This window comes from Lutra lutra, chromosome 18 (genome assembly GCF_902655055.1).
Source record: "Lutra lutra chromosome 18, mLutLut1.2, whole genome shotgun sequence".
Lineage (NCBI taxonomy): Eukaryota > Metazoa > Chordata > Mammalia > Carnivora > Mustelidae > Lutra > Lutra lutra.
The window spans coordinates 8,891,284-8,917,125 of NC_062295.1; the positions used below are offsets into that span (position 1 = coordinate 8,891,284).

Sequence of the window (25,842 nt, forward strand, 5' to 3'; positions counted from 1 at the left end):
TGACGTGGCCTTGGGCCGGTTGGGTCACCCCCTGTGCCTGTTTATTCATAGAACAAATGTGAATGTGCTTAACACCACGGAACTGTACACTAAAACAGTCAAGATGGTAAATCTTAATGTGTGTTTTTACCACAATTCAAAAGAGAAAAAAAAAAAGCGGGGTTGAAAGTGTCACCCACCTCATGAGGCTGTCATAAGCGTGATAGGAATTAATTCACATAAGTGCCTAGCAGGACGCCTCACACGTGTGCAGTGTGCAGAGAAGGTTAGGCTCTCAGTATTTTTCATTGTCATTGTTATTAGTCAGGCCTGACCCCCAGGACCCTAAATAATAGGTTCCCTTTCTACATGTTAAATCGGTTTGCGCAAAGTTAATCACCCACGGCTCCTCCTGCTGTAAATAACAGAGACACGGCCATTGCGTAGATTTGCTCATTCAGAAAGACTTTTCATCAGGTGCTGATAAAACACTAGGGCAGAATTGACCTCCTGCCAAAGGGCCATGAGGACTGTGGTTCTGGTCTGTGCCTGAGGCCCCGTAGCTCGTAGAGGCAGATCCGGGGCCCGAGAAGAGCAGAGATCTCTGACCGAAGCCCGGAACAGGCCCACTCCCCACGATACCACTGTGGCTAATTCCACATTTGTCTGAGCGGGGCAGTTCCCTCACGACCACGCGGACAGCCCTGGGAGGCAGACCGGGAAACCTGAGCTTGGGGAGGGAGAGCGCCTGGTCCGCTCCATGAACCCGTGTGTTCAGCGTCGAAGATGACTGGGTGGTGGACCCCTGGGAATCAGGTGTGCTTTGGGCACCCCGTGAACTCTTGTATTCCATCCCATAGCATGAGCCACACGCATGGAAACCAGCAAAGAACATGACCGTATTCTGTGGACACAAGTGCGTCCAGAGGAGAAGCCGATAAAATTATTTGAAGAAACTTTATGAGCCTTTTCCTATAGATGTTTATTTTTTGCTGCTGAGTCATCTGTCCTGCCGGCCACAGGCTCTCATTACAGATAAGTGATAGCAAACAGCAAGGATTGAAGTCTGGTTTGAGGGGGTAAAAGCTGGAAGAAGAGAAGACCCTAGTCCTTAATTGTATCTGTGAATTGGAAAAAGACCACCTTGATTTTATTTATACCTTAAAATATCTCTGAACTAGCTTAAGGAACCCCAGGGTCCCCCCGGAACTGGGTTTGAGAACCGCTGTACCACTTCTAAAGAACCAGTCATAGTGCCGGCCTTGGGATCCCAGAGGGTGCAGTGCCAACCAGGTGGCACTGCTGAGTGTGCAGACCGCTAGGGGGAGGGGTTGTGAACTCATGAGGCCTCTCCACAGGGTGGGAAGAACCAAAGCAGAAGCCAGGCACGGGACATGAGAACAGTGCTGCGTGTCCCCAGAGCGGCGTCAGTCATTGGTCCAACACAGGTCCCTCTCCTTTGTGCCCATTTCTTTGTGGCCTCTTCAAAACACAGCAGCACCTAGGGGCCAGAGAGGGGACCACCAGGGAGAGAAGAGGAGGACCCCAGGTTTACGAAGGAATGGGCATTTTTTCAGAAGAACTTCACGAGTTCCCAGGAAGTTACATGACAGATACACCAAGAAGGTCAGGAGAGAGAATGTGTGCAGCAGGTGTTTCCAGGGGTCTCTTAGGAGTCAAACGAATGGCGTGCGGAGCACACCAGACTGGACGGGGAGGGGGTGCGGGGATGGGTGCACGAACAGGTTGTGCGGCCAACGAGGCGGTTGTGGTGATGACAACATGCACAGAAGGCAGGAGGGAGCGGGCGACATTTGGTGCATGGCTGGCATCGGGCAGTGATGGGGAGACAGGCTGCAAAGCTGGGTGGGGGTCTAAATGGCGGAGGGCTTGCAGCCTGCCGAGGGGTTGGAAGTGTACCCTGGGAGCAGTAGGAAGCCCTCGGAGGTACTAAGGCCAAGGAGTGAGGAGTCAGGGGACTTGGGTTTTGCCTCACTGGAGTCAGGAAGGGCAGAGGAGAAGAGGGTGGGCAGAAAAGAGAGGGAAGGCCTGCTCTGCCCTTCAACGGGTGGGCTGCACCTGTGCGGTAGATGGCGCCGTGCCCTTGGCAAGGGTGAGAAGCGGCCTCTCTGCGGAGGACCTCCCTTCCTCAGCTTGCTCTGCCTCCTTCTAGACCTTTCTGTCTATATGTGCCTACTGTGCTTGTGCTACAGTGTTGCATGGCTTTTGTATTTTTTCCACACCGACGATCACTGTTTTCACTCAACAGCACGCCTTGGATTTTTTTTTTTTCTTTCTGTTAGTTCATAAGAGCGGCCGTTTTCACTTTTACTGCCGCCGAGCCGTCCGTCGTGGGGGCAAACCACTGTTCATTTAGCCAGGTCCCCCCACCTGCGGACGGACATTCAGGTCGGGGCCAGGTTTTGTCCTTAACAAAGAATGAGCGCCCCGCGCACGGTTGCGCAAGGATTTCCCTGGAGCAAGTAACCGTGAAGTGAATCCCGAAGTGTCTAGGGCTGCAGCCCTAATGGGACTTGGTGACCAGTGAAATATGTGGGTGGAGGGAGAGAGAGAGACTCCCAGGGCCAGTTACGGCAGGCCGTCAAGGAGTCCCACTTTCTCGGTAGACCTTCTGTGTGCGTGTGGCTACGCAGGGCATTCTGATGATCCCGAGTTGTGAGCTGGCAAATCCTCATTACTTGTGGATGTCGTTCTGTCCAGGAGGCCTTCAAGAGCTGTGATGACTGGAAAGGTTCCCAGGGGTGGGCGTAGGGCCCCCGAGGGCTGGCCTGCCCTCCGCTTGGCTTGTCGTCGCCGACAGGGCGTGATGGCATGGTGGCACCCCCCGGGGGTTCTCCTCCGACCTCCTGGCTTCTCCGCTAGGGTTCGGACTGTCTTTGGTTCTTTCCTCTCTCTAGCCAGCATCCCATGACTCAGGACAGCTTCCTTTATCTGCGGCTGTCTGGCCAGGGCATTTTGTATGAATGTGCTTTTCTGCAGAAACACAGAATATTATTTGTTCAACATCTCAGACTCCCAGAGGGCCAGAAGTCCATATTAGCCCAGTGTGGCAGGAATGACTGTGTTGTGACATCGCTTCACACTTCAACAGCCTGTACCTACAGCTGCAGAGTAACTACAGAAAGATAGCCCGAAGCCCATCAAATCGGGGGCAGATGACTTGTTTTACTTTGTCTCCACTGCTGCCTGCCACGAACTCCAGCCCCTGACATCACCATGAGATTTGGGCATTAGATGCTTCAACTGCATGAAATGCTAAGTTTGGGGGGGGATTTGCACTGACTTCTCTGAACATATGTGCCAGTTTGGTAAGAATTCAGGTGCGTGCCATATGTGGTCTACTTCTAACTTCACAGACCTTATAAGGCTCCAGGATCCCCTTTATTGAATGCCTGCTGTCGGCTTGCTAGGCACTCAGCAAGTTGCTTTTTATAAAATAAAGAGAGAAATGTGTAAAAACTTCCACATCGTTAACCCCACCTTTGCAGCTGGGACAAGCGAAACTCAGATGCAGACCCTCTACCCGGGGTCCCGGAGAGCTTGAGCCTGGTTTCAGACTCCAACCCTTTGTAATGCTTCTACCTACTTCCTGAGAAAAAGGTTATCTCTTGCTCAGTGTTCTTTGCTTTCTTGCTAAATCGACTTCAAGGTTCTTTGGCGCTTCTGAGATCAAGTGGCCTTTTGTTGTGGCTTTCTGAGTACGTTGACTTCACAGGCTGACAGTTGGGCCTCAGGTGCTGGGTACGACGCACACTCCAGCCTCTCAGGCAGAATGGGTCCTGATAAATCCTGGGTTCAGTCCAGTGGCAGGAAGAGTCTGTGTTGACAGAATGAGCGGTCGTCCCCCCTCCCTTAGTATCCTGGAGAATGTTCTGAGATAGTTGACATTTATAAAATCTTGGGCATTCTGGAAAAATGCTTTAAAAAAAAAAAACAAAAACAGATTCCCAGCCTGATGCCCAGGGAGCACATTCCACAGCTCGGAGCAGTGTTCTGTTGTCTTGAAACAGTGTCCGTGTGCTGGGGGTACAGCCTGCTCCTTGTGCCCTCTCTGACTTCCTCCCTCCACCTCAGCAGAAAGCAGATGCAGAAAACACCCTGTACCAACTTGTGTCCCCACTGCATCAGCAGAGGGGCCCTTCGTGCATGCTGGGACACAGCCTCAAGCAGCTTAAAAACTTCCAACATCCAGGCATCTTCGCTCTGTCACAAGTATGCCCCCACATGCTCTAAACCATGCTACAGCCCTGCCAGGGAGCTCTCGCCATGAGGAGGGTAGGGGCCTGTGCCCTGGAGTTAGCCCACTTAGCTTTTTCGGCACCTACCCGTTGGTAGCTCTGTGCTGTCAGGAAGTTCCGGAAGGGTCCTGAGCCTCATTTTCTTCTTCTATAGAATACAGCCTTCCCTCCCAGGGCAGGAGCTTAGCCCTGGGCCAGCACTCTGTAAGGGGCCTCACGAGATCCTCGTAAGTAACAGTCTCTGATGGAAGAGGAGGGAGCCAGTGCCCGGAGGACTAGATCGGCCTGACCTTGGGGTTGATAGGCCGGCACTTTCGGCCCTGCGGCTGGGGCTCTAGCCCCTTACAGTGCGCTGGCCCAGCTCACCCAGGGCACTCACAAGCAGACTTGCTGGTGCTCTCAGGCTCTGCCAGCCAAGGGGACTTCTGGGCACCTGCCTGGTGAGGGCCACCAAAGCCAGTGCCATCTCAGCCCCTGTGCATTCTTCGGCAAGCAGGCACTGAGCATCTCCCACAGCTCCACGCCTGGCCCTCGTGCAGCCGGCAGCCTATGTGGCAGAAGCAGATGTGGAAATGGAGTGTCCTCTGTGCCAGAAGTCATGGGCGAGGGGGGGCAGGTGCGGACAGCTAAGCTGCCCAGAGGCCCGCTGCTGCTGGCATGCAGAGGGTGAGGGGTGGTAGGTAGAGAAGATTGCTCCGGGGGGAGAGGCAGGCTGGCAGGAGATGTGGATTTCATCCGAGCTTTCTGGGCTTCAAGCCGGCAAGGGCACAGTGGATCCGTATTTGTCCGAGCGCCTTGTGGCCGCGGGGTGGGAACAGGTTAGAGACAGCAGTGCAGGGCAGCCGCTAGCGCAGTCAGTGACAGGTTTGGGAGCAGCTTGCCTGGTTGTGACAGGTGTGCTCCCGAGGATGGCGCTGTCCCCTGATGTTCCCATGTGGCACGTGCGGGTCCACAAAGCACTTCCCATTCACACTCTCAGTAATGCCAGGAGGGGAGGGGATGGGGAGCCGAGGCCCTGGAGTGGAGACCAGCCGGGTCGACCTTCAGGAGGCCCCAGTGTGCTTTGCCCTCTACCCCTCAAGCTGTTGGGAGGTTGAAGTGGCTGAACTGCTCGCCTGCCACTGAGGACCGTTTCCTAAGACTCACCGCGTCGCTGGCATCTGGCTGAGTGTCTCCACGATCCAGGTCACAACAGCCTGGGGAGGAAGGCCCTGTTATTATCCCCACTTCACAGCTGAGGAGTGTGGGGCCCAGAGAGGTTGAGTCACTTGCCCTAGGTCGCCCAGTGGTCAGGGGTGCCGCTGAAACCCACTCCTCTGCCCCTCTCACCCCCATCTACTCAGGGCCTGGAGACCCAAGGACGTCTCAGCCTCGCCCTGGGGGAGCCGCAGCGGGTAGAGGGGACGCCATGATCTCAACCACAGCCCCTCACACGTGGTCCCTGAGCCCGGCTTCTCTCCCAGGCCGAGAAAGGGTTTCTGCGCACGCGCATCACGGCGCGCTAATCAATCCGGCCCAAGATGCCCGGGCGTGGCGGGCAGCGCTGAGTGGCTGTCTAGGCTTCCCCAGGCCAATGGACAGCTGCCCAGTAGGTGTGATGTAACAACAGCTTTTCTCCTACTCTTTGCAGCGTGAGCGGGCTCTCAGCCAGAACTCTTTTTACCAAAAAAAATATATATATATATTTTTTTGTTTGTTTGTTTGTTTTTGTGTATATATATATATATACACACACATAAAGCACTGACCTGCAGTGTGGGAAACGCTCATGTGCCCGCTGAGCACGGGAGCCTCTGCTGTGGAGATGTAAGGTCTTCTGGTCCAGGGTGAATTTAGAGACTCTCTGGAAGGTTCTAGGGCTGGTCCAGCCCATAGTTAAGCTCTTCAGGGACGTGAGCTTGGGGAGTTCTTCAGCTCGTGGCTGTCGTGGCCCCACACAGACGGGCTTCCGTGGAAGTCCTTTGTTTAGCTTCCATATACTGAGCATCTGTTGTGTGGCAGGTGCTGGGCTTGGCTATGAGGTGACGCCTGTGGCCCCGCCACGTGGAGTTTGCACTCTTGTAAAAGTAAGAGCATTTTTCATATAATTGTACCAGCAGATGATTAGCTGATAATGGGGCACCTGGTCTTCCCCAGTAGGGACCGGGGAGGCTTGCCTGCGTCAGTGGTATGGGCCAATACGGGAGGATTTGCTAGAGCAGATGGGATGGGAGGTGACAGGGGCTCCGGGCAGGGGACAACATGCTCAGGGAAGCTGAGCACGGAATGAGGGCCAGTCTCCCAGCTCGCCATCACTGTGACACTCATATTGGTCCCCTCGATGGGCCTTCTTCTGTGCTTTCCGCTCGGTATCAAGCACGTTGCATGGGTTAATTGTTTCACCTTCCGAGCCTGCCTGGGGAGAGGCAGACCTCCACCCATTTTGCCATCAAAGTTTGCTGAGGCCCAGGGTGGTTGAGGAACTTACCTAGCCTTACACAGCAAGTCGGCGACTCCAGTGTCCATCCTTCCTCTGCCTGACCCCGGCCCCTGCTCTTGCCAGCCTCCCTCTCTGTGTTCTTATTTTTACACTTTCTTCCTAGCCTGTGTTGTTACTGATAAGACTCAGAGGCCTGCCAGAAGAATCAGCACCCCGTAACTAACAAGCCCATGGGGTGATAATTACTTCTGAGTTATTGCCCTCCAATGTGCAAACAGCCAGAAGCCCCAAACTGCACTTTGCAAGTGTCTCCTGTCCCTGGTGTGTGGCTTTTTTCCAGAAAACCCCTCGAGTGACTGACGCCCACCCCCACTTCATCTACCTTCAAGTAAGCACATCCCTGAGCCTTGGTCAGGACCCCATCCAAACAAGGCACAGCAGTGCCATCCCCAAGGAGCAGAGGGGCTGAGTGTGCTGGGCAGTGTCTGGGAGTGTTCCTCTGGCCTCCGGCTGGAGAATGACCTCATTTGCCTATTGTGGGAGGTGATAGGGCCTGCTCAGCTCAGAGAGGCCTTTGGGCCAGCTCCTTGCTCCTGCAGACACGTGGACCTGTCCTTTTGTAGTCCAGTACCCCCACAGCTTCTGTGAGATAGCCACCTGAGTGATCAGAAAGCCAGTCACCTGGGACCCTTCCCTCAGCCAGAGGATCCCGCGGGTCCTGTCCTTATGGTTTCCTGGGGGCAGAGACACAGCCTTTTAGAAGCATGGAGTCCGAGTTCTTGCAAGATCTTCTCCAGCTAGAGACCCCGGGCTGAACCAGCCTAACCCTGCCTCTGCCGCCCCAGCTCTGGCTACGCATTTCTAGAATCACCTTGAGAGCATTTGAAAAGCCCAGTGCCCATTAAATCTGGGTGAGGAGAAGGGTCACTGGTGTTTTCTGAAGCTCCCTGGCTCTTTCTAAAGGCCATCCAGTCTTGAGAACGCTATTAGAAATGAAGAGATCTCTTAGGTGGCTTAACCAGAGGGTCTGGGTGACCACTGGGGTCAGATGCTGTGGCCCAATTGTCATTTCATTAATCCACAAATCTTCATCGCAGTCCTACCATTGGCTGGTGCAGCATGGGGCCTAGCATGACTGAGATCCCTTCGCTGTAGATCTGATGTGCCCCTGTGAGCAGCCCCGTCAACTATGGCCCAGAGATGGATGGACAGCCTGGTGGGCTGCGGTCATGCTCGGACAGGTTCTCTCCTCCATCCGAGCAGTTCCTCCTTAGTGAGTTTGGAGTATTGGGACATTCAGGGTTTTGGAGCACATCTGTCTGGTGCCCTGGGCCCAGTGTCAGGAGAGACCAATGCTCAGCATGTCCTAAAAGGACACCTATCATGGCACAGCTTTATGCCATGCTCTGCCAAGAACCGGGGGTAGAAGGTTCTGGATGGGCCTTGCCTTCCAGGAGCTCCTGATGTCCTGGGGAAGACCACACCTACATAGTCTGATACCTGCCATAATGGTGTGGGAGCCTAGGACAGGAACGTCAGCCCAACCAGAACTAGAGGGCAAGGAGGTTCCAGAAGAAGATCTTGACGGGTGGGCCGGGTTAAACAGGGGGCGTCCCAGCAAATGAGGGCAGGCTCTGGGCTGTGCACACCATGGTATGCATGTGGGTCCTGCAAGCTGCCTGAGATGTGTGGGACAGGAGGCAGCAGGAGATGAGGCCATGTGCAAATGACCTCCCTTGCAAGGTCGACTGTCTTGGACCTGTGGAGGAGCCCAGGGGGCGCTGCTGAGGGGCTTCAAATTGGGGCAGGAGGGTACTGGCGCTAAAGGCTGCTCTCTAAACTGACCACACACCAGCCTGGCAGCCGGAAGACGGGGTCATTCACAGGGGCCAGCCCCAGCCTGGGCTGCCCATGGGATCGGATGACTTACACTTAGTTGGAAAGGAGCAGCAGCTGGAGACCCAAGCGCTCCTCCGCTCCAGGGCCAAAGCTCACCAGGCCTGTTCGTGCACCTGCGAAACGAGGTCAGGATCCAGTTCCTCCCACCACTGTACCCCATCTGCTAGGCTGGGATTGGCTCACTTTTCTTAAAGGGCCCGGTTGTCCATATTTCAGGCTTCACTGACCGTGTGCTGCTTGTCACAGTCTGACTGACTCTACCAGTGCAGCCAAACAGCCCCTGGTAATATGTAAATGAGCAGGCGTGGCCCCCATTAAAACTGTCACTTAGAGAAACAGGCCCACTGCGGGATTTGGGATTTGGTCTGCAGGATGTTGTTTCTGATGCCTGACCTTGGCCTTCACAATTGTCCTGATCACCCGCCAAACTCCACCCACCTCTCCATCCCCAAAGGCACACACCCAGGCCTCTGAAGAGTTCAGTCTGCTCCCAGTGCCGTAGCTAAAAAGTCCTTTTCAGGTATAAGTCAGATTATGTGTGTCTTCTGCTTAAATCCGTCACTGGGTCCCTTTTCATTCAGAATGAAAGCCCAATTCCTTATGGTGGCCCCGAAGATCCCACACAGTCTAGATCCTCAGGACCTCACGTCTCCCCACTGCCCCCCTGGCCAACTCCAAGGCAGCCACAGGAGCCTCCCTCCGCTGAGCCTTGTCGTAGCCCAGCCTGCCCGCTTTCCAGTCCCTGCACTGAGCGTTCTCATCCCAGGTTCCCGTGTGGCTCTGTCTTCACTGCCTTACGGTTGTTCAGCAGAGCTCTCCATCTCGGGCCTCTTTCTGACCATCGCGTAACTCACAGCCCTGCACCCCCGTTCCCAGCACCCCAGATGCCGCTGCCCTGCTCAGTTCTCTTCATAGCACTCCTTTCCTCCCAACATTCTATATTTCTTCACTGTCTGCTCACCCCATGCTCTGTCCTTCCCCAGCCCATCATTGAACTTCAAGTTCCAAGAGAGCAGAGGCTTTGTTTTGTTTTCTGATAAATGCCCAGCTCTCGTCGGAGTGGCACTGGGAGGTGTGCCGTAGAGATGGTTCTTGGAAAGTACTGGATGGGTGGGTAGGGAGGTGGATGGATGGTTGAATGCATGGATGGTTGAATGGGTGGGTAGATACAGAGGAAGAGAGAGAAAGATTGATGGATGGAACCAATAGATCTTCGGTACCCCTTTTATGTGTTCGACATTGTTCACTGGGGACGCTGGGTGTATGCTGAACACACTAGTCCCTTTGGAGCTCCCAGGTCCTGTGGATGCCATAGATGTCAACCATGATCAGGGCTTTGAAGAAACCAGCTGAGAGCTGGGATAGTATGCCACAAAGGGATCTGACCTGGACAGGAAGTCCGGGAAAGCATGTCTTGAGGAAGGGTTGTTGGCCTGGGAGGAAGTGAAAGGAGCCAGGCTGGGCAGGAATCCATCCCAGACAGGAGAGCACACAGATGGACTTCGATGCCTGAGCCCACAGGCTGCCCAGGTCCCCAAGGAATGAAAACATCGCTCTCCAGGTGATAACCTGCCACTAGTCTGTACACAGAATTCTCCTTTGTTGTCACTTTCCTCCCTGGCCAGCTAAGTGGGGCACAGAGCCCAGTCCTGTTTCCTAAGAAGGGGTTCAGCCCAGCATTCCCAGCAATGACCCAGGTCTCTTCCCGTGTGAGCAAAGAGCGTGGAAGGAAGAATTTGACCCAGGATGTGTTTCTGATGAATTCTTTTGGAATAGAAGTTCCGGCTCAGGCCGGACGTGAAGAACAAAATGTTTTATGCCATGTGCAGGAGAACAAATGGCAGAGTCTGGAGTGGGAGGATGTTTTTTTTTTTTTTTTTTTTTTTTTAAGGATTTTATTTATTTATTTGACAGAGATCACAAGTAGGCAGAGAAGCAGGCAGAGGGAGAGGAGGAAGCAGGCTCCCCGCTGAGCAGAGAGCCGGATGCGGGGCTCGATCCCAGGACCCTGGGATCATGACCTGAGCGGAAGGCAGAGGCTTTAACCCACTGAGCCACCCAAGCGCCCCTGGAGTGGGAGGTTTAAAAGACCAGGTTCTGGACTCATTAGTGTAACTGGGGATGAATGTGTTTGTAGCCCCCACTGCAAGTTAAAATCACAACTAGTTAGAAGGGGGTCGGAAGTGCTCTAAAATTGATTGTCGTGATGGATGCACAGTTCTGTGAATAGACTAAAAACCATCAGATTGTACCCTTTTAAATGCATAGATTATATAGGATGTGAAGTGTATCTTGAGAAAGCTGTTGGGTGTTTGTTTGTTTGTTTGTTTTTAAGATTTTATTTATTTGAGAGAAAGCATGAGCAGGGGAAGTACAGAGAGAGGGGGAGAAGCAGACTCCCTGCCTAGCAGGGATCCCAGTGTGGGGCTCAATCCCAGGACCCCGAAATCGTGGCCTGAAACAAAGACAGATGTGTAACCAACCGAGCCACCCAGGTGCCCCAAAAGCTGTTCTGTGTTTAAAAACAATTCTAAACTAGTCAGACTGTCACAAAGCTGTCATCTTTTTCTAAAGACCAGATTATCTCATTTGTATCCTATTTTGATCATAAAGTAGTCCAGTTTGTGCAGCATTTTCCTTAAAGCCGTCCAGATGTGGGAGGAAAAAAAAAGTTGGAACCCGCAACACAGGAATAATCTGGAAACCTTGATGCAATGCAGACTTACCTGGCACCCTTCCTCTTCCCTAAAATTTGCCTTTTTTTCCATTTATTTTCTGACTTTGAAGAAAAGGCTCTGTTCTTACTGGTAAAATAGTCTCCTGTTCCTTTCCTTTCCTGTAAATTATGAGATAAGTTTGCATTTCATACCTTTCCAGAAGTCTCTGTTGATTGTGGTCTGACCTCAGAAGCAAGGCTTCTGGGAAAGAAAGTAGGTATTGAAAATCACTGCTCCGAGCATTTGTTGAATGAAAACCTCTGAAGAGCAATTTCTGTTGTGGAGCTGAGATGGGAAACAGGTGAATAACACCTGTTTGTCACTCCGGCAGTCCCCTCTTGGCACCAGGAGTTTAGGTGATGTGCCGGCCACTCTGTCCAGCTCACTCCAGTGATTTAAAAAAAAAAAAATGTGATCCCAAAGGCTCCGTGTTCCTTCTTAGAGATGATTAAGGCCAGTTGTGCTCCTCTTCTTGCGTGGTAGAAACTGATGAGGTTGTGCGAAGAGAAAGGCTCAGAGCCGTGGCTCGAGCTACCGCTTAGCAGTGCCCACTGCTGTTTTATCGTCCCGTTGCTACGGATCAGTCCCAGCACTAGGTGTGATGGTGCGTGAGGTAGGGATTACTGTCTCCCTATTGTACCCAGGGAAACGGAAGCTCACGGCAACACAGGCCAGCAGCAGGAGGCTGGGATTTGAACCCATCTGTCTGTCTCCAAAGCTCACACTGTAACTCTTATCCTGTCCCTGTGTTTCCCTGTCCATACCCCAGCGCTCAGTACCCCAGCCAGCACCCGTCCTGCCTGGCCCCTCCCTGGAGGATAGCTGGGGAAGTACAGTAGTCCTGGTCCTGGAGAGCTGGAGCGGCTCCCACACTGAGAACACCCCTGGCACCCTCCCCCACAGCACGGCAACAGACCGAATTGCTCTTTCTCTGTGACAGGTGATGTGCCCTTCACAGGCCCAGAGGAGCCCAAAAGAAATGCTCCAGCCCTTCTGTTCAGGAGGCAGGATGTGCTCTGTCCAAAGAAGTGCTCTCACGATTATTTATTAATTGTGAAAGGGAAGAAAAAAAGAATAGGGTTTCCTGGAAAGGGATAAAAGTTCAATATGATAAACTCCCGAAAAGCAATCAAAGGCCAATGAGGGCAGGAAAATAAAGGACAGAGAGAGTAAGAGAGATGATGAATCAAAGTGGCCAGTGTGAGCAGTGCCCCGGGAAAGGGCCATATCTCATGGTGATGGAGGCTGGAGTCTGGGAGCAGGAGCAGCCCGCCGTGGCCGTGGCAGCTAGTCCAAGAGCCGCCCTGTGAGGTGACCAGGGCCCTGGGGGATGAGCTGCTGATGACAGGGAGGGACAGGACCAGTCACCACTCAGCTGTCCCGCCATCACCACAGGCCCACTCTCTTCATCTGTGCGCTCTCGTGCCCAAATGTAGAAGCTTATCAATAGAAACTGGAAAGGTACCAGAAAAAAAAAAGTACTACAGTCCTCCCACCCCAGAGAAAAGCATTGTTAATATTTCTGCTTTCTTCTCATCTGTGTCTTCTCTCTTTTCCCTAATTTTTTTAGTCACTGAAGAAATACACGAGTTGATTCTTCATTTTAAAAAGTAAAAGTTAAGGGGTGCCTCAGTGGGTTAAGCCTCTGCCTTGGGCTCAGGTCATGATCCCAGGGTCCTGAGACGGAGCCCTGCATCGGGCCCTCTGCTCAGCGGGAAGCCTGCTTCCTCCTCTCTCTCTCTTTCTCTCTCTCTCTCTCTGCTTGCCTCTCTGCCTACTTGTGACTCTGTCAAATAAGTAAATTAAATCTTTAAAAAAAAAAAAAGTAAAAGTTAAAAAAAAAATCACAAATGGGGTTCAAGTCCCCTCAGAGGAGTACTCTTTCATATTCTCACCCTTCCCCAGACATTCGATGGTTTGGCTTCTCTCCTTCCAGATCCTTTTGTATGCCGTTCCGTTCTCTCCATGTGCCCACAACCAGCAGACAGGAAGGGGCCACAGCCCCCTTCTCCGCAATTCTGAAATCCAAGCAGCACTGAAAACAAAAACATTTTTCGTAACTCACTTAGTGGCAGACCCTGCCCTGCACTATTTGTAGGCCATTTGTAAGAGCTGTAGATGCCATTTATTGTGAGCATATGTGGGTTGTCATTGATGATGTTTTCCTGCAGAAGTGCAATATTTTGGGTTTTAAGCTCAGAGACCAGCTGAGGGTGTGCCTTAATATGTGTGTGTGTGCACCACAGGGCCTTTTCAGCCGTAAAGACTAAATTCTAAGGCATGTCTAGCCTCAAGGGTTTAGGAGAAGGGGTCATGGATCATTAATTGTCTCATGGTTTGGGCTGTGCACCCCCTCCTTTAACCTACACAGAATTCGAATTCTGAATATCCTTCTGCAGCCTGATTTTCAGACACCCCTGTGAGTAAAAATCCTCCTGTGTTAAGGGGTACAGGTTTCACTCATTCCTTTTCAGGGCTATGTGGTATTCCATAGTGTGTGTGCACGGGTGTCTTGGGCTGGGCATCCATTCCATTTCTAGGTTTTTAGTGTCCCCGACTGCACTGCAGTGGACATCGTTGGTCTGAGTGTTGGCTTCTCACAGCTGCCATCACTAAGTGCCGGGGACATAGTGGCCTGGACAACAGGGATGTATTGTCTCACTGTTCTGGAAGCTGGTGTCGGCAGGGTTGGCTCTTTCTGAAGGAGGTCTGGAGGAGCTGTGCCTCTCTCCTAGCGTCTAGTGGTTTGCCGGCAGTCCTGTGGTTCCTTGGCTTGTCCAAACATGACCCCAATCTGTGCCTTCATCTTCCCATGGACTACCACCACCACCCACCCCTGTGTCACTGCACGCCTTGGTGTCTGCATTTCCCCTTCAGATAAGGACACCACTGACACTGGATTCTGGCCCCCACCCCCATGACCTCATTTCCACAGCTTCCGTCCACAGAACAACCTTGTTCCCAAGTAAAGTGTTGTTCTGAGGTACTAGGGGGTTACTTCCACATTAGAATTTGGGGGAAAACACAGTTCAACTCTTAACAGTCTGGAGTTTCACCGAAATTCGCTTTGCCAGGCCACTTCTGTTGGCTTCTTACCCAGTTCCTGCTGCACTGTATGCCTCGCCTATGGTGAGCATCCTTACACAGAAGTCTTGGTCCATGGTTCCCGTTATTTCTTTGGAAACCACTTCTTGGGATCAGCAAGAATGCCCGTATCTAAGGCTCTTGATAGCATCTTGCCAGGTTGCTTTCCAGAAAGCAGAGCGGGGTGGGGGATATCCAATTGACCACACCTGCACCCCGCCCTCTGATTCAGTGGAGCCCTCCAGAAACACCAGCCTGCTTGGCGCTTCAAGGCAGAATTCCTCCCCACGGGCCCGCCAGCAGGGGCACGTGCTTTCTTCCTCCCCAGGTTCATTTTTATTTTATCTCTTATTCCTTCCAAAAAGAGTCCACAGGTTAACAGCACCACAGAAGCCGTAGCTCCAAGTGTCTGTTTAGGGCATGTTCTCTTGCAGCTGCATATACGAATAAAGATTTCAGAAATCCTGGGCTTTCTGGGCAGCGGGCATTAAATCAATCAGTGAAATTTCACTCACAGGGCAGCTTGCCAAGCCAGAGCAGGAGACAGAAGTAAGTTCTCTGCTTTAGTTCAGTCCGTGAAGCCCACGGCAGCTACATCATCCCACTACTTCGAAAGACAATCAAATAATGAGCACTCAGCCACTTTGGTGGGAGGGCGGGGGGGACGGGGGACAGCCAGGGAGGGGATTCTTAAGAGCCGGTCAAAGCCAGCCACCGCACTGGCTTTTCAGGGCAGGTGATGAGAGCTGGGACCGGGTAAAGAGCTCGGGCACCCGGGACTTGAGAGAATGAGGCGGCAGGGGAATCTGGAGGAGAACTGGGAATTTGGTATGCTCTGCGAACACAAGGACCTGCCGGGGCTCCATGCTTGTGCCCTCCCGGCGGCGAGGAGCGAGTGTTGAACAAGACAGACAGTTCCCTCAGCAGGGCCGGGCCCACGCAGCTTGCCAGCTTAATGCCGAGACCAGGGAGTAGATGCAGGGAAGGATAAATTTAGCCAGCATTTCAGGGGAAAACATCGATCTCCAATGTAGTACGGTCTTTTAAAAGAAAGTGGAAGCCTGAGGCTGGTCATTTGGGACAATTTCCCTTGTACAGATAAAAGCCCAGGGAAAAAAACAAATGCTTACCACCAGCTTACCCTGCTGGCAGGGCCAGAGAAAGGCGTCCTCTGGGCAGGAGGATGGCCGCTTTCTTCCTGGGCATGATGGATGCTTCACCCTGGCCACCCCCCTTACTTGTTCCCAAGAAACGGCGCTGCCTTGTATGTTGGAAAGGCTTGAGGTTTATGTTTCTAAACCCGAAGGTTCCTCTTCACAAGGAGTGACGCCAGGCCCGGCTCTGAGTTCGCTGGCTGCTCGCCCAGGCTGCTGACATCCAGTGTGCCTCGTGTGTCAGAGCAGGGTCACCCCCAGCCTCCTCCTGTGTGTCATGACTGAGCAGAGGACATCTGGTAGCTGTAGACAGAGTTCTTGGGGTTTTTTGGGTTTTTTTTTGTTTAAAAAAAAGGGGGGGGGCACTTCTGACATTGGCACCGCGGGCATTGTTGCGACCTGGGCAAGGCTGAGGGACCGCGAGAGAACAATAGAGTGCCTGTCTGCATGACGTTTGCACAACCTCCCCGGTCCGGTGGCCACAGCATCTCCCCATGCAGCCTCCCGCCAACACCGCTCCCTTGTTAGGAAGGGGAAAAAAAGTCCGGTCTGTCAATATTTGGGGCACTAATCATCTGCATTCGGGCGCCGGGGGTCATTGAAAGGCTGAGACGTTTCCAGGAATTCATGGCTCTAAAAACAAGCTGACCGTAAAGGATTTCCAGCGAGGGTATGAAAGAAAAAAGCCAAATCTCAGCCCTGCCCCCACTTGCCAGCCCCGAGCTTTGTCCATTGGGTCATGGATTCTTGGGAAGAAATGAAGTCAACATACACAGTGATGTGGGTCCAAGTTAATAATAAATGTGGAGGAAGGAGAAGAAAAAGGATGTTCAATATTTAAACATTTCGGAGCGCTCCATTTGGCCTGCCAGTTACTGCCCTGGGCCTGCCTCCTGGACAGGTTCTGCAAAACTGGGTGCCCTTTGCCGGTCTCTGCGGCCAGCCTCTGACCCCGGTGCTCTGGATGGGGAGGAAAGCAGAGCCTCTTTGAGGCAGCCCCAACCCGGCAGTATGTCTTCTTGCTTTCTGTAGGCTTTCTGAAAGGGAGACGGAAAACAGTGTGAAAACCGAGGCTTTGATGAATCCCAGGGCGCTTGCAAGGAGTTTTAAGCTTTGAGGTTGTGTCTGGAGGTGACTTAATTGTCCCATACTGGGTTCTCTTAGAGCTGTCTCTTTTTTTTTTTTTTTTTTTTGAGCTGTCTCATATTTTGATACAAATTTTGTGCTTTAGCTCTTACCCCTAAAAGAGGAAAAGGCTTAACAGTGCGATCCCGTGGGCACGCTTAGGAGAGGTCTGTCCAGTCTTCCTCCTAGATCTGTTCCTTAAAAGTTGCCTATAAGGCAGAATTCTGTGAATCAATTCCTTTTTTCTTCCTGACACACATTATATAAAAGGAAAAGCATTCCTTTGGGGTGGGGGGAGGAAAAAACATTTGGCCCCAAGACATAATAAAATCATGCTTAAGAATGCAGCAAACTTTAAAGTCTCTTAGTTAAAGGAAATCAATACTTTTATGATGAAATATTAATAATACTAAAAAAACATAATAAGTGAAAACTACAAACGTAGAACAGCCGGGTGATTTCAGCGTCGAACACATTAGCTTAGCATTTGCAAGAAAGCACAAAGGGAACACAGAGGGCACCGGGGCCCATCTGAGAAGCCTCTCCAAGGCCTCACAAACCCCCTCGTCGGGGGCTTTCCATCAAGAAGACACACACCTCCTTCAGTGCCAACATCATTTCCAAGCAATTCGTTGAAGCGGTGCCTTCTGGAAATGAAAACAGCAGACTAAACTGGAGAGGGAAGCACTCGTGTGTGTGCGCACACACGGAGGTGCACGTAGACACACACATGATGCATTGGGGACTGGGCATGGGAGACCTAGGGAGAGCTACTTGTTTGAATGCACAGCTGGCTGTCACCTCCCGCTTCCTCCATGAGTGTGTCCCAGTGCCCGTCTTTAAGAAGAACGCTTTCATTTGGGTTCCACGCAATACATTCCACCCCCTAGCCAAGAAACTCATAAAACACATTCTTGAGCCGATTGTAACAGGTAACAAAAGCACCGCCTTCTCATATGCTGTTGTTTTGTTTTGTTTTGTTTTGTTTTGTTTTGTTTTGTTTTGAAGTAGGCTCCACACCCAGCTTGGAGCCCCAGGGCAGAGCTTAAACTCACAAGTCTGAGATCAAGGGTTAGACTCCGACCTGAGTGAGAGTGAGACGCCCAGGCACCCCCTCCTCTACTGTTTGCATGTAAATCCCTTAAATTTAGCTGTTGGTCTCTCTGAACTCCTAAGACCTTCACACAAAAACACTCACACTAGAAAGAATCTCGTTTGCGTTTAGCCGTTTCTTCTCCCACATACCCGCATGTGTAAAGACACGTAAAAAATGAAAATCCCCAGTTCTTGCCTCATTGGACCCAAGTGCCAGGGACCACACGTGCCGGTTAAATAATTAAAACAGCCGGCTAACCGAAGCTTCCACTCTGCACCTCCCTCAGGCCTCACTGACGTGTGAAGGGAGCCGTGGTCGCCGCCTTGACACATGGGCTTGCCTTGATACACCGGCTTGCAGCATGAATGGGTCCCTTGTGGTCACGTGCCCACACGGGGTGGCCTGACCGTCCCTCCACCCACCCCCGCGCGCTTTCTTCACCCTGGTCCCGTGTGCCCCGAGAGGGTGGGAACTACAGGCCCGGAGCTACACATGTGCCTTTCTCAAGGCTCCTCCCTTAGAGGCGGCAGAGCCGGGCTTAGAGCTGCCTGACTGCCTTGTTCCACTGGGCTGCTGTGTCAGAAGGTGACAGAGTCCTGTCTCCTCGAGGACCTCAGCTAGGGCTTTTGAAACTTGTTCTGGGCTAGCATTCATCACGATCTTTGTGCGGCTCTGCACACACTCCCTGATTCTATCCGACTCACGTAGTTCCAGATAGTATCTCCAGTTCTTTTTGTAGAGGATGTGTCATAGAATGTCATCATCTGTTGGTCTGGCCTACCCCCAGTCTGTTAAAACACACAGTAGGAGAGGCTTCGGTGACGTGGCCCAGCTGCAGAAGCTAACCATCCCCGGGGGTGCCTGGGTGGCTCAGTCGGTTAAGCATCCGCCTTCAGCTTGGGTCATGGTCCCAGGGTCCTGGGATCGAGCCCCACATCTGGCTCCCTGCTTAGCAGGGAGCCTGCTTCTCCCTCTGCCTGTTGCTCCCCTTGCTTGCGTGCACGCTCGCTCTCTCTCTCTCTCTCTCGCTCTCTCTCAAATAAATAAATAAAGTCTTAAAAAAAAAAAAGTTAACCCCCCCCTCTCTGTAGAGCCCAAGACCTGGCAACCACAGGTGCACGGCTCTGCTCCAGGAGCACGTTAAGTGTACCCCTACGGCACATGCTTTCTGCAGAAGATCAGAACTGATTCCCTGGCCCCTTTGCACACTACCACTTTGAAGAACACCTAAGGCGGGCACGGAGCTGGGCCAGTGAGATGAGAAACTCACCAGAAAGGACCAAGAGATCCAAAAGCTGTCAAGAACCTCTGGGTGGGGAGTGTGGGGGGGGGTCCTTTGCAGGCAAGGCTGTAGTCCACCCACCCCAGCCTGCTCCGGGCCAGTGGTCCCAGATTCTGTCCCCTTGGGTGCTGGGACCACAGGAGTCTGGGGTCGGTGACCCCTCTGCCCTAACAGCTGTCTAACCCGCCTCCCTCTCACTGCTCTTTCAGCCTTGTTTCCTGCCTCAGCAGAGGGGCAGCCAAGATGGCCACTGCTGAGCTTTCTAGTGCCTTTGCTGAGAGACTGTTGTGGAGCTCTGTGCTTACTAATGTACAGACGGTAATGCCCCCGGAAAGGGCAGGGGCTGGGCAAGGCAGGGGCCTGGGCGTCGGGAATGACGCCCAGGTCCCAGCAGAGCTAGGAGATGCCACCAGAAGCGATCCTCGGAGACCTAGTCACCCCGTGACCCCCAACTGTTGCTGAGCCTCCTTGGCCGGGAGAGGGACCCGTGTTCGGGGCAGCAGGCGGGTGCCGTGCTGCTTTCCACGCCGCCCGGCTGCACCCTGGCTGCCAGAGGGACCCCGAGGCCTTGGCGCTCCCACGGGTAGCAGCCCCACTCAGGCAGGCCTCGCCCAGGAGCAGGCACATTGGAGGGGCAAAGCTGGGACAGAGATGGCCCCAGAGGAAAGCAAGATACTGAAAGACCATTTTTTCTCTTCTGCAGGTTTTCAAGTATAGTCCTTAAAATCCAAGAGGATTTGTCCATGGATAAAGAGCTTTAGGCTAAGAGATACTGCAAGTTTTCAGCTATGTTGTATGTTGGATGTGTTATCCCTTTAAAAGTGACCCGAAATAAAAGCCTTTAAGCGTTTTGAGGTGCAGCCCGTCCGGGATCTAGGGGTAGACGGGGGTAGGTAGACAGGGGGAGGTTGCCCAGGCCTGGCCAAGGGAGGCGTTAGAAACGCCCCCTTCCCCAAGAGCCTGATTTGCCCCCCGCCCCACCCCCGGCACCGGCCAAGACGTGCACATGAAGAAAATCAGAAATGGCTTCCAGCAGCCACTTCGGGGGAAGCCCGTAGATGGCTGCTGAGGCCCAGAGTTTTGTGCACAGCCCCTGAAAACACCACCTCCTGTGTGGCTCCCCAGAAAGGGAAACTGGAAAGGTCTCTGTACAGGTTCTGGAGCCTTCCACCTTCGCCAGAACCTCAGAGTCCTAGCAGTAGGGGAGGAACTGGGGGGGACCACCCCCAGGGGTCCTGCCCCCATGTTGGTAGATTCATTCATTTTTGTGAGAATTCCTCAGAGGAGGCCTGCATGAGCACCCAGGACTGGCCTGGCCTGTTGTGGGGCTCGAACCTGAAGCCTGCCCTCTTAGCCCCCCACGCACATGCTCTTTGAAAAGCTGGTGGGTGATTCGGCGTTTCCGGTGTGGCCGCCGACGCCATGGCCTCTGGCCCCCAGAACCCGTGGGCGTCGTCGTGCTTTTGCTTGGTGGGGAGGGGGGCAGGCCTCAGAGCCAGACTCTTGAGTCCAGAGCGTCGATGCAGGAGCTTCAGGTGACCTGTGGGCCCTGGAGGCCGCAGTCTGTCCTGGTTTCCGCAGGCTGAGGCTCCAAACTCAGCCCCACTGACCCTTCTCTCGCCCTGGGACCTGGCCCACGGCCCTGGGAGGGGAAAGGGCAGAGCCGGGGAAGGAGCCATCGAGGGCAGGCATTAGGCCAAGGCCACTCTCGCCGTCTTCGGTTCCGTGCCTGAGGTCACGAGGCATATTGATTTCTGCTTCCCGGCAGCGCCGGGGCGGTGAGGAAGCAGGAGCACGGCATCGGGAAAACCTGAGCGGCAGTGGGCGCTGTGAGTTTGCCAACACAAGGCAAGCTCGGGCAGGGCACCTTCGCCCCACAGGCCGCACTGACACTGGACACCGCGGAAGAGGCCCAAGTTCTTTCTCCTGCCTCAGCAGCCCTCAGCGGGCTTTGTCCTGGCTTTTCAGTGTGGCAGGAGCCCAAATGAATGTGGGCTTTTGCTAAGAGAGGTGGCTCTCGCCTCGACATCTTAGAGCTTTTGCCTGAAAGAGCGCTCTTAAAACCCGAGCTCCCCGGAAGCCCAGCCACAGGAGACCGAGGCAGCTCAGAGCCACGTACTTGAGACGCCGAGGCCGCGCGTCCCTTGCTGGGCCCCGAGGCCGGGACGCCGACAGCCCGTTGTCCGCCCGCAGCAGAAGCCGTGCGCTCGTGGCCCATGCAGACGGGAGACGCACTGGGGTTGGCCGGCCTAGGGTGCCCTGCCTCTTGGGCAGAAAGTAGAGTGTGAATTAAGTGGCCAACGGTTTTAAAAATCAGGCACTTTCCCATACAATCCGGATATCCAGCTTCTCGGGCAGAACAGGAAACTGTGGCCACATGCAGGCCCTTGCTCTCAGGCAGCGGCCGACCTGCCTGCTCCAGGCCCTTGACCGGTGTCTTCCGTCTGCCTGACACAGAGGCCGAATGTCCATGGGCCGTGTTTATTTTCCTGACAGAAGGGAACTCTTTGTGAGTGCCTGCGTCTGAACCAAATAAGGGAAAGCAGATGGCGGACTGGGAGGGCCGCCCTCCCTTCGTTCGGGGCCTCACCTCGTTCGCCGACCTTACCGTAGGTCCTGTGGTGCTCAGCTCTGCAGCCCATGGGGCTCAGCCTTCCTGGTACCTGCTTGCTGTCTCTGTAATGTTCAGAGGGCGGATCTGTAGAGGGTTCTGGAAAAGCCAGGAGAAGCCCATCCCCAATAGGGCACCCTGGAGCCAAGACAGTTCCATTTTTAGCTCATGTATTAATGAGAGTTTCGCTGCCCAGAAAAAAGCGTTTGCAGAGCGCAGTGAGATGGCCTTGTTTCCAGATTAGGGCCCCATCTCCGGGCATGCAGCTGCGTCTTCCAGGAGGGTGTAGGGACAGCGTGTCGTGAGAACAAGGTCACTCGGGACAGTTTTCCTTGAGGTCTTGGCTCCCAGGAAGCACAGAGCCAAACAGTGATGTCTGCTTCCCGTCGCTGGGGACTGTTCTGCTGTGAATTTTCAGTTTCCAGCCGCATTTCGTTGTTGGAGTCTCGTCATTTCGTTTGTGTTTTGGTGGCTGTCAGTACTCAGTACCCGTGGCATGGTGGGTTTGCGAAGTAAAATCTAAATCACGTCAGATCCTTCCTGGAACCGATGTCCTCAGAGGAATTCCAGTGTGCCACACAGCAGAAGCTCTGGGCAAAGCACAGAGGTCAGCTGGGCCTCCCCGCCCCTCAGAGACTTAAGAAACCTTTGGGTCAAACCCCCCAGTTCTGCCGCACAGAGGCAAGCATTCCCACCCTCTGGTTTCTCGCGGGCCCCACCATTTTTGGGTCTTGGCCCTTGTGCATCATCTCTGTATGGCCTGGTGGGAACCCAGACGGAAACTCAGTCCCTTCCCTGGTTTCCCCCTAAAAAGTCCACTTACACCACACAAGGAAAGAGTTGAAGGAGCATTTCCTAACAATTTGGGGGTTGGGGGTGAGGAAGGCCGTCTCTCCCATCTCAGTTGCCCCTTTCCTTCTTTCTCCGCATTCCACCCCTCCCAGAATTCCCCCAGAAAGTGCAGGGCAGTTTTCCTTACACCAGCTCTGGAGACCTGCCAGTCCCTGTCCCCACAGAGCTCAGCTCACATTCCTACTTTACCAAAGCTTTTTTGCAACTGTCCGTTAAGATCACGTTCAACTACACAGTAAAGAAAAACCCCAAAGAGATATTCATTTCCCTCTCCAAGTAGAGGAAACCTGGATGAAGGTCATCAGGTGCTCCACAAAGCATGAGGGACCCAAGCCTCTATCTGCTCCATGCTCTGCCATCCCTAATACGTGACTCCTGTGGTCCAAGATAGCTGCTGGAGTTCAGCCATCACATCCATGTTTCAGGAAGCACAATGGAGGAATGCATACCCCTTTCCTTTTAAAACGCCTTCCTGCTAACCCAGCATGCCACTTCCATTTCTGTGTCCTTGTCTACAAGCTCGCCACATGGCCATGCCTAGCTGTCTGTAACTAGACAAAGGGGAGTATAGGTATTGGGAGAAAGCTCATAGTTTCAGAAACACTGTCCAGACCCCTCTCAACCCCAGAGGATCCCAGGTGTTAGCTGCTCAAGTAAGGAAAGTTGTTGTACAGACCACTAAAGCATCTTTGCGGTGAAGTTTCCTTTGCCCTCTGTGGGAAGGCCAGCTTCCCTACAGTGGACAGGCAGGCTGCTGGAGCACAGAGGTGAGAAGGAGTCACTGCCCTGGCACAGAAATTCTTGGCCCAAGCTGGCCCTGGGCTGCATGAGCCTTCAAGAACGGGGAAGGGATTTATGGGAAGGGATTTATGGAGACGGAATAGGCAAAGGAGAATTCCAAACCAAGGGAACGGCCCAGCTGAGGCAGAGAGCAAGTGGTTCTTGCCATTAGGCAGGTGTCCCTGTCTTGAAATGCCCTGCTGGTGATTTTAGGGGGTGGGGTTTGAGGAGAAAGACAGCACAAAAGGTCTCTGGGGTTGGGAATTTTCCTCAGTGTGGGGATTTGACCAAGAATCTAAGCGTAGACATTCACAACTGGAACACCTGGGAGCACCAGGCAAGTCAGGGTGGGAAGGGGAAGGAGTCAGCTCTCTGGGAGTGGGGCCCAGTGATGCCAGATCCTTTTATGTTTTAAGAAGCCAGAAGCCCAGATTTGGGTATAAAAATATCCCAGTGTGCAAATGAGGGTTCCAAAAATGAACGGTCCACAAACATAGTGTGAAACCCCTGGGCTGCTGCTGGCCAGCTCTGGACCCTGACCCCACACAGCAACCTGGGTCTCACAGGGAAAGCTTTAGCGTGTATTCTGTCCGAGAGAGGGGGTGCATACAAAGTGTCCCCAAGGTGCATTTCTCCTCTGCCTCCCTCCCACAAAGGTCAGAAGGTTCAAATCAGATTCAGATTTGTAGGTAAAAAGAAAACTATTGGCCATTGAGGCCAAGAGATCCTCACTGACTGTCTTCTTTTTCCGTGTCAAGACGTGGAGGCCCGTAGAGGAGGGAAGCCTTGTCCAAGATCACAAAACCGCTTGGGCAGAGCCTGGACCGAGGCTTGGGGTTCTGACTCCCAGCCCAGTGCTCCCTCTATCAAGGGGCCTAAAATAGGAGGCTGACCTTTTTGTGGTATTTCTTGCTTGACACATGCCAGAGAGTTACTCATGAGTTCATCTTCCCAGAATAAGTGGCAGAATGGGGCCAGAGGGCAGCAGGAAGACCCCGGGCTGCCCGCTGTGAAACCCACACTCCTGGAAAGCAGGGGATGGGGCTCACCATCGGTGGGGGCCTGCCTGCTGCCAGAGCACCAGGCCAGGCCCTGGCTTTGGGGAGGCTCTTTGTGAGCCCCAGGGAGAGGGCTCTGGGGGCCAGAACAGATCCTAGGGGTGTGTTAGGGACCTGAGAGCTTGAGCCTGTCCAGCTCGTCCCCCTGCCTTCATTCTCCCTTCTCTTTCTGGTACAAAATAGTAATCATCGTAGGAATCTTGAAAAAATTCAGACAAGCGCAAAAACTAAAATGAAAACTCACGTAATAAAACCACCCGGTCCTCCCATGACTTTAGCTCGGGTCCCTGCAGTCTGGTCCACTCTGCGCAAGGAGGGAGGCAGAGCCTGACTTTTTCCTTTTCTTTCTTTCTTTCTGTTTTTGTTACAATAACCGGGACACGTGGGACATGCTTTTTCTAATCTTTTCTCGTTTACTGCCTCAAGCGTTTTCCTGTGCGCTTAATCTCCCACCAGCATTTTTAAGCCTCCGCAGAGGATTCCAACACCTAGAAATATTGTAATTCATTCGGCCTTTTTCCCCCACCGCGGGGCACGTGGGCTCTCCAGCTCCCAGGTACACACACCAGTGCTTTGAACATCAGTGTCGCGCACTCTGGGGTCCTTCCACAGTGCCTTCCATAGCCTAAAGTTCTAGACGTGGACTCAGATGGCGTGAAAATGGTATGGCCTTTGTTACACATTTCACAGGCTGTTTTTGACACACACTCGGGGAGAGCCAAGAATTTTATCTGCTGGAGAAGATCTCAGGGAGGCCTCTCTGTCTGTGCCCTTGTCCCATGATCTCCGGCTCATCTGTGTTTACAAATACTTGGCAGTCCATGTGTGTTTGACTCGTGTCCAGAAAGCCCCTTGGCATCTCCACCAAAGCTGGTTCATTAAGAACCACCTCGCCAGGATGAAGCAAGAGCCCGTGGACAGGCCACAGGCATTGCTGAGTTCTTTCGAGAGCCCTCCTGGCCCTCTGACTTGTCAGACCGGCTGGCACAGTGGCTGCCATCTCAACTTGGGAAGGGGCCCCTTGAAATGACAGGAAGAATCTGGGCACCTGGCCAAAAAAAAAAAATCACTGAGACTTTCCAGGTCCCCAGTGCTGTGGGGGAAGGGAGAGGAGCACAAAGTGGGGAGCAAGGAAAGGGGGGTGTTTGCAGCAGGCAGCAAGGGGAAGATGTGCTTAGTTGTCTCTGCTCAGCCAGACCCCGGGAACAGGTGATATCAGAAGTTGGTGATTTTTTTTTTCCTATTTATTTCTCAGCACAAACCAAAGGTATGTGGTGTGACCCTCATCCATTCCCCAAATGAAGGCACGCTAGTCTCCTGGCCACAGTTTTCAGCCTCTCCTTGGCTCGAACGCGCGCCCGGCCCCAGAGGTCTTAGAGCAGTAAACCAGGGCTCTGGAGAGCCTGACGGAGAAGACTTGTGGCAGACGAGAAGGGGTGGGTGACCACCTTGGTGACAGCCACACCATCTGTCTGTCCCGGCTAGGGCGTTGTCGGAGGCGTAAAAGACTTGGTCCCAACCCCGTTA

The 25,842-nt window shown here is 53.2% G+C and overlaps 1 protein-coding gene across 9 annotated transcripts in view; it reads left to right on the plus strand.

Annotated features, from left to right (window-relative positions):
* The window catches only part of CLEC16A (C-type lectin domain containing 16A), a 204,945-nt gene that overhangs the window by 165,611 nt on the left and 13,492 nt on the right, over window positions 1-25,842 (plus strand). For 2 of the 9 annotated variants that reach the window (XM_047712902.1, XM_047712901.1), the window contains exon 22: window positions 19,718-19,856. The exons of the other annotated variants lie outside the window; for them this stretch is intronic. In XM_047712902.1, the coding sequence (XP_047568858.1) occupies window positions 19,718-19,775 (58 nt within the window). In that variant the 3' untranslated portion in view covers window positions 19,776-19,856. Of the gene's footprint in view, window positions 1-19,717; window positions 19,857-25,842 lie in introns of those variants that run through there. 9 annotated transcript variants of the gene reach the window in all.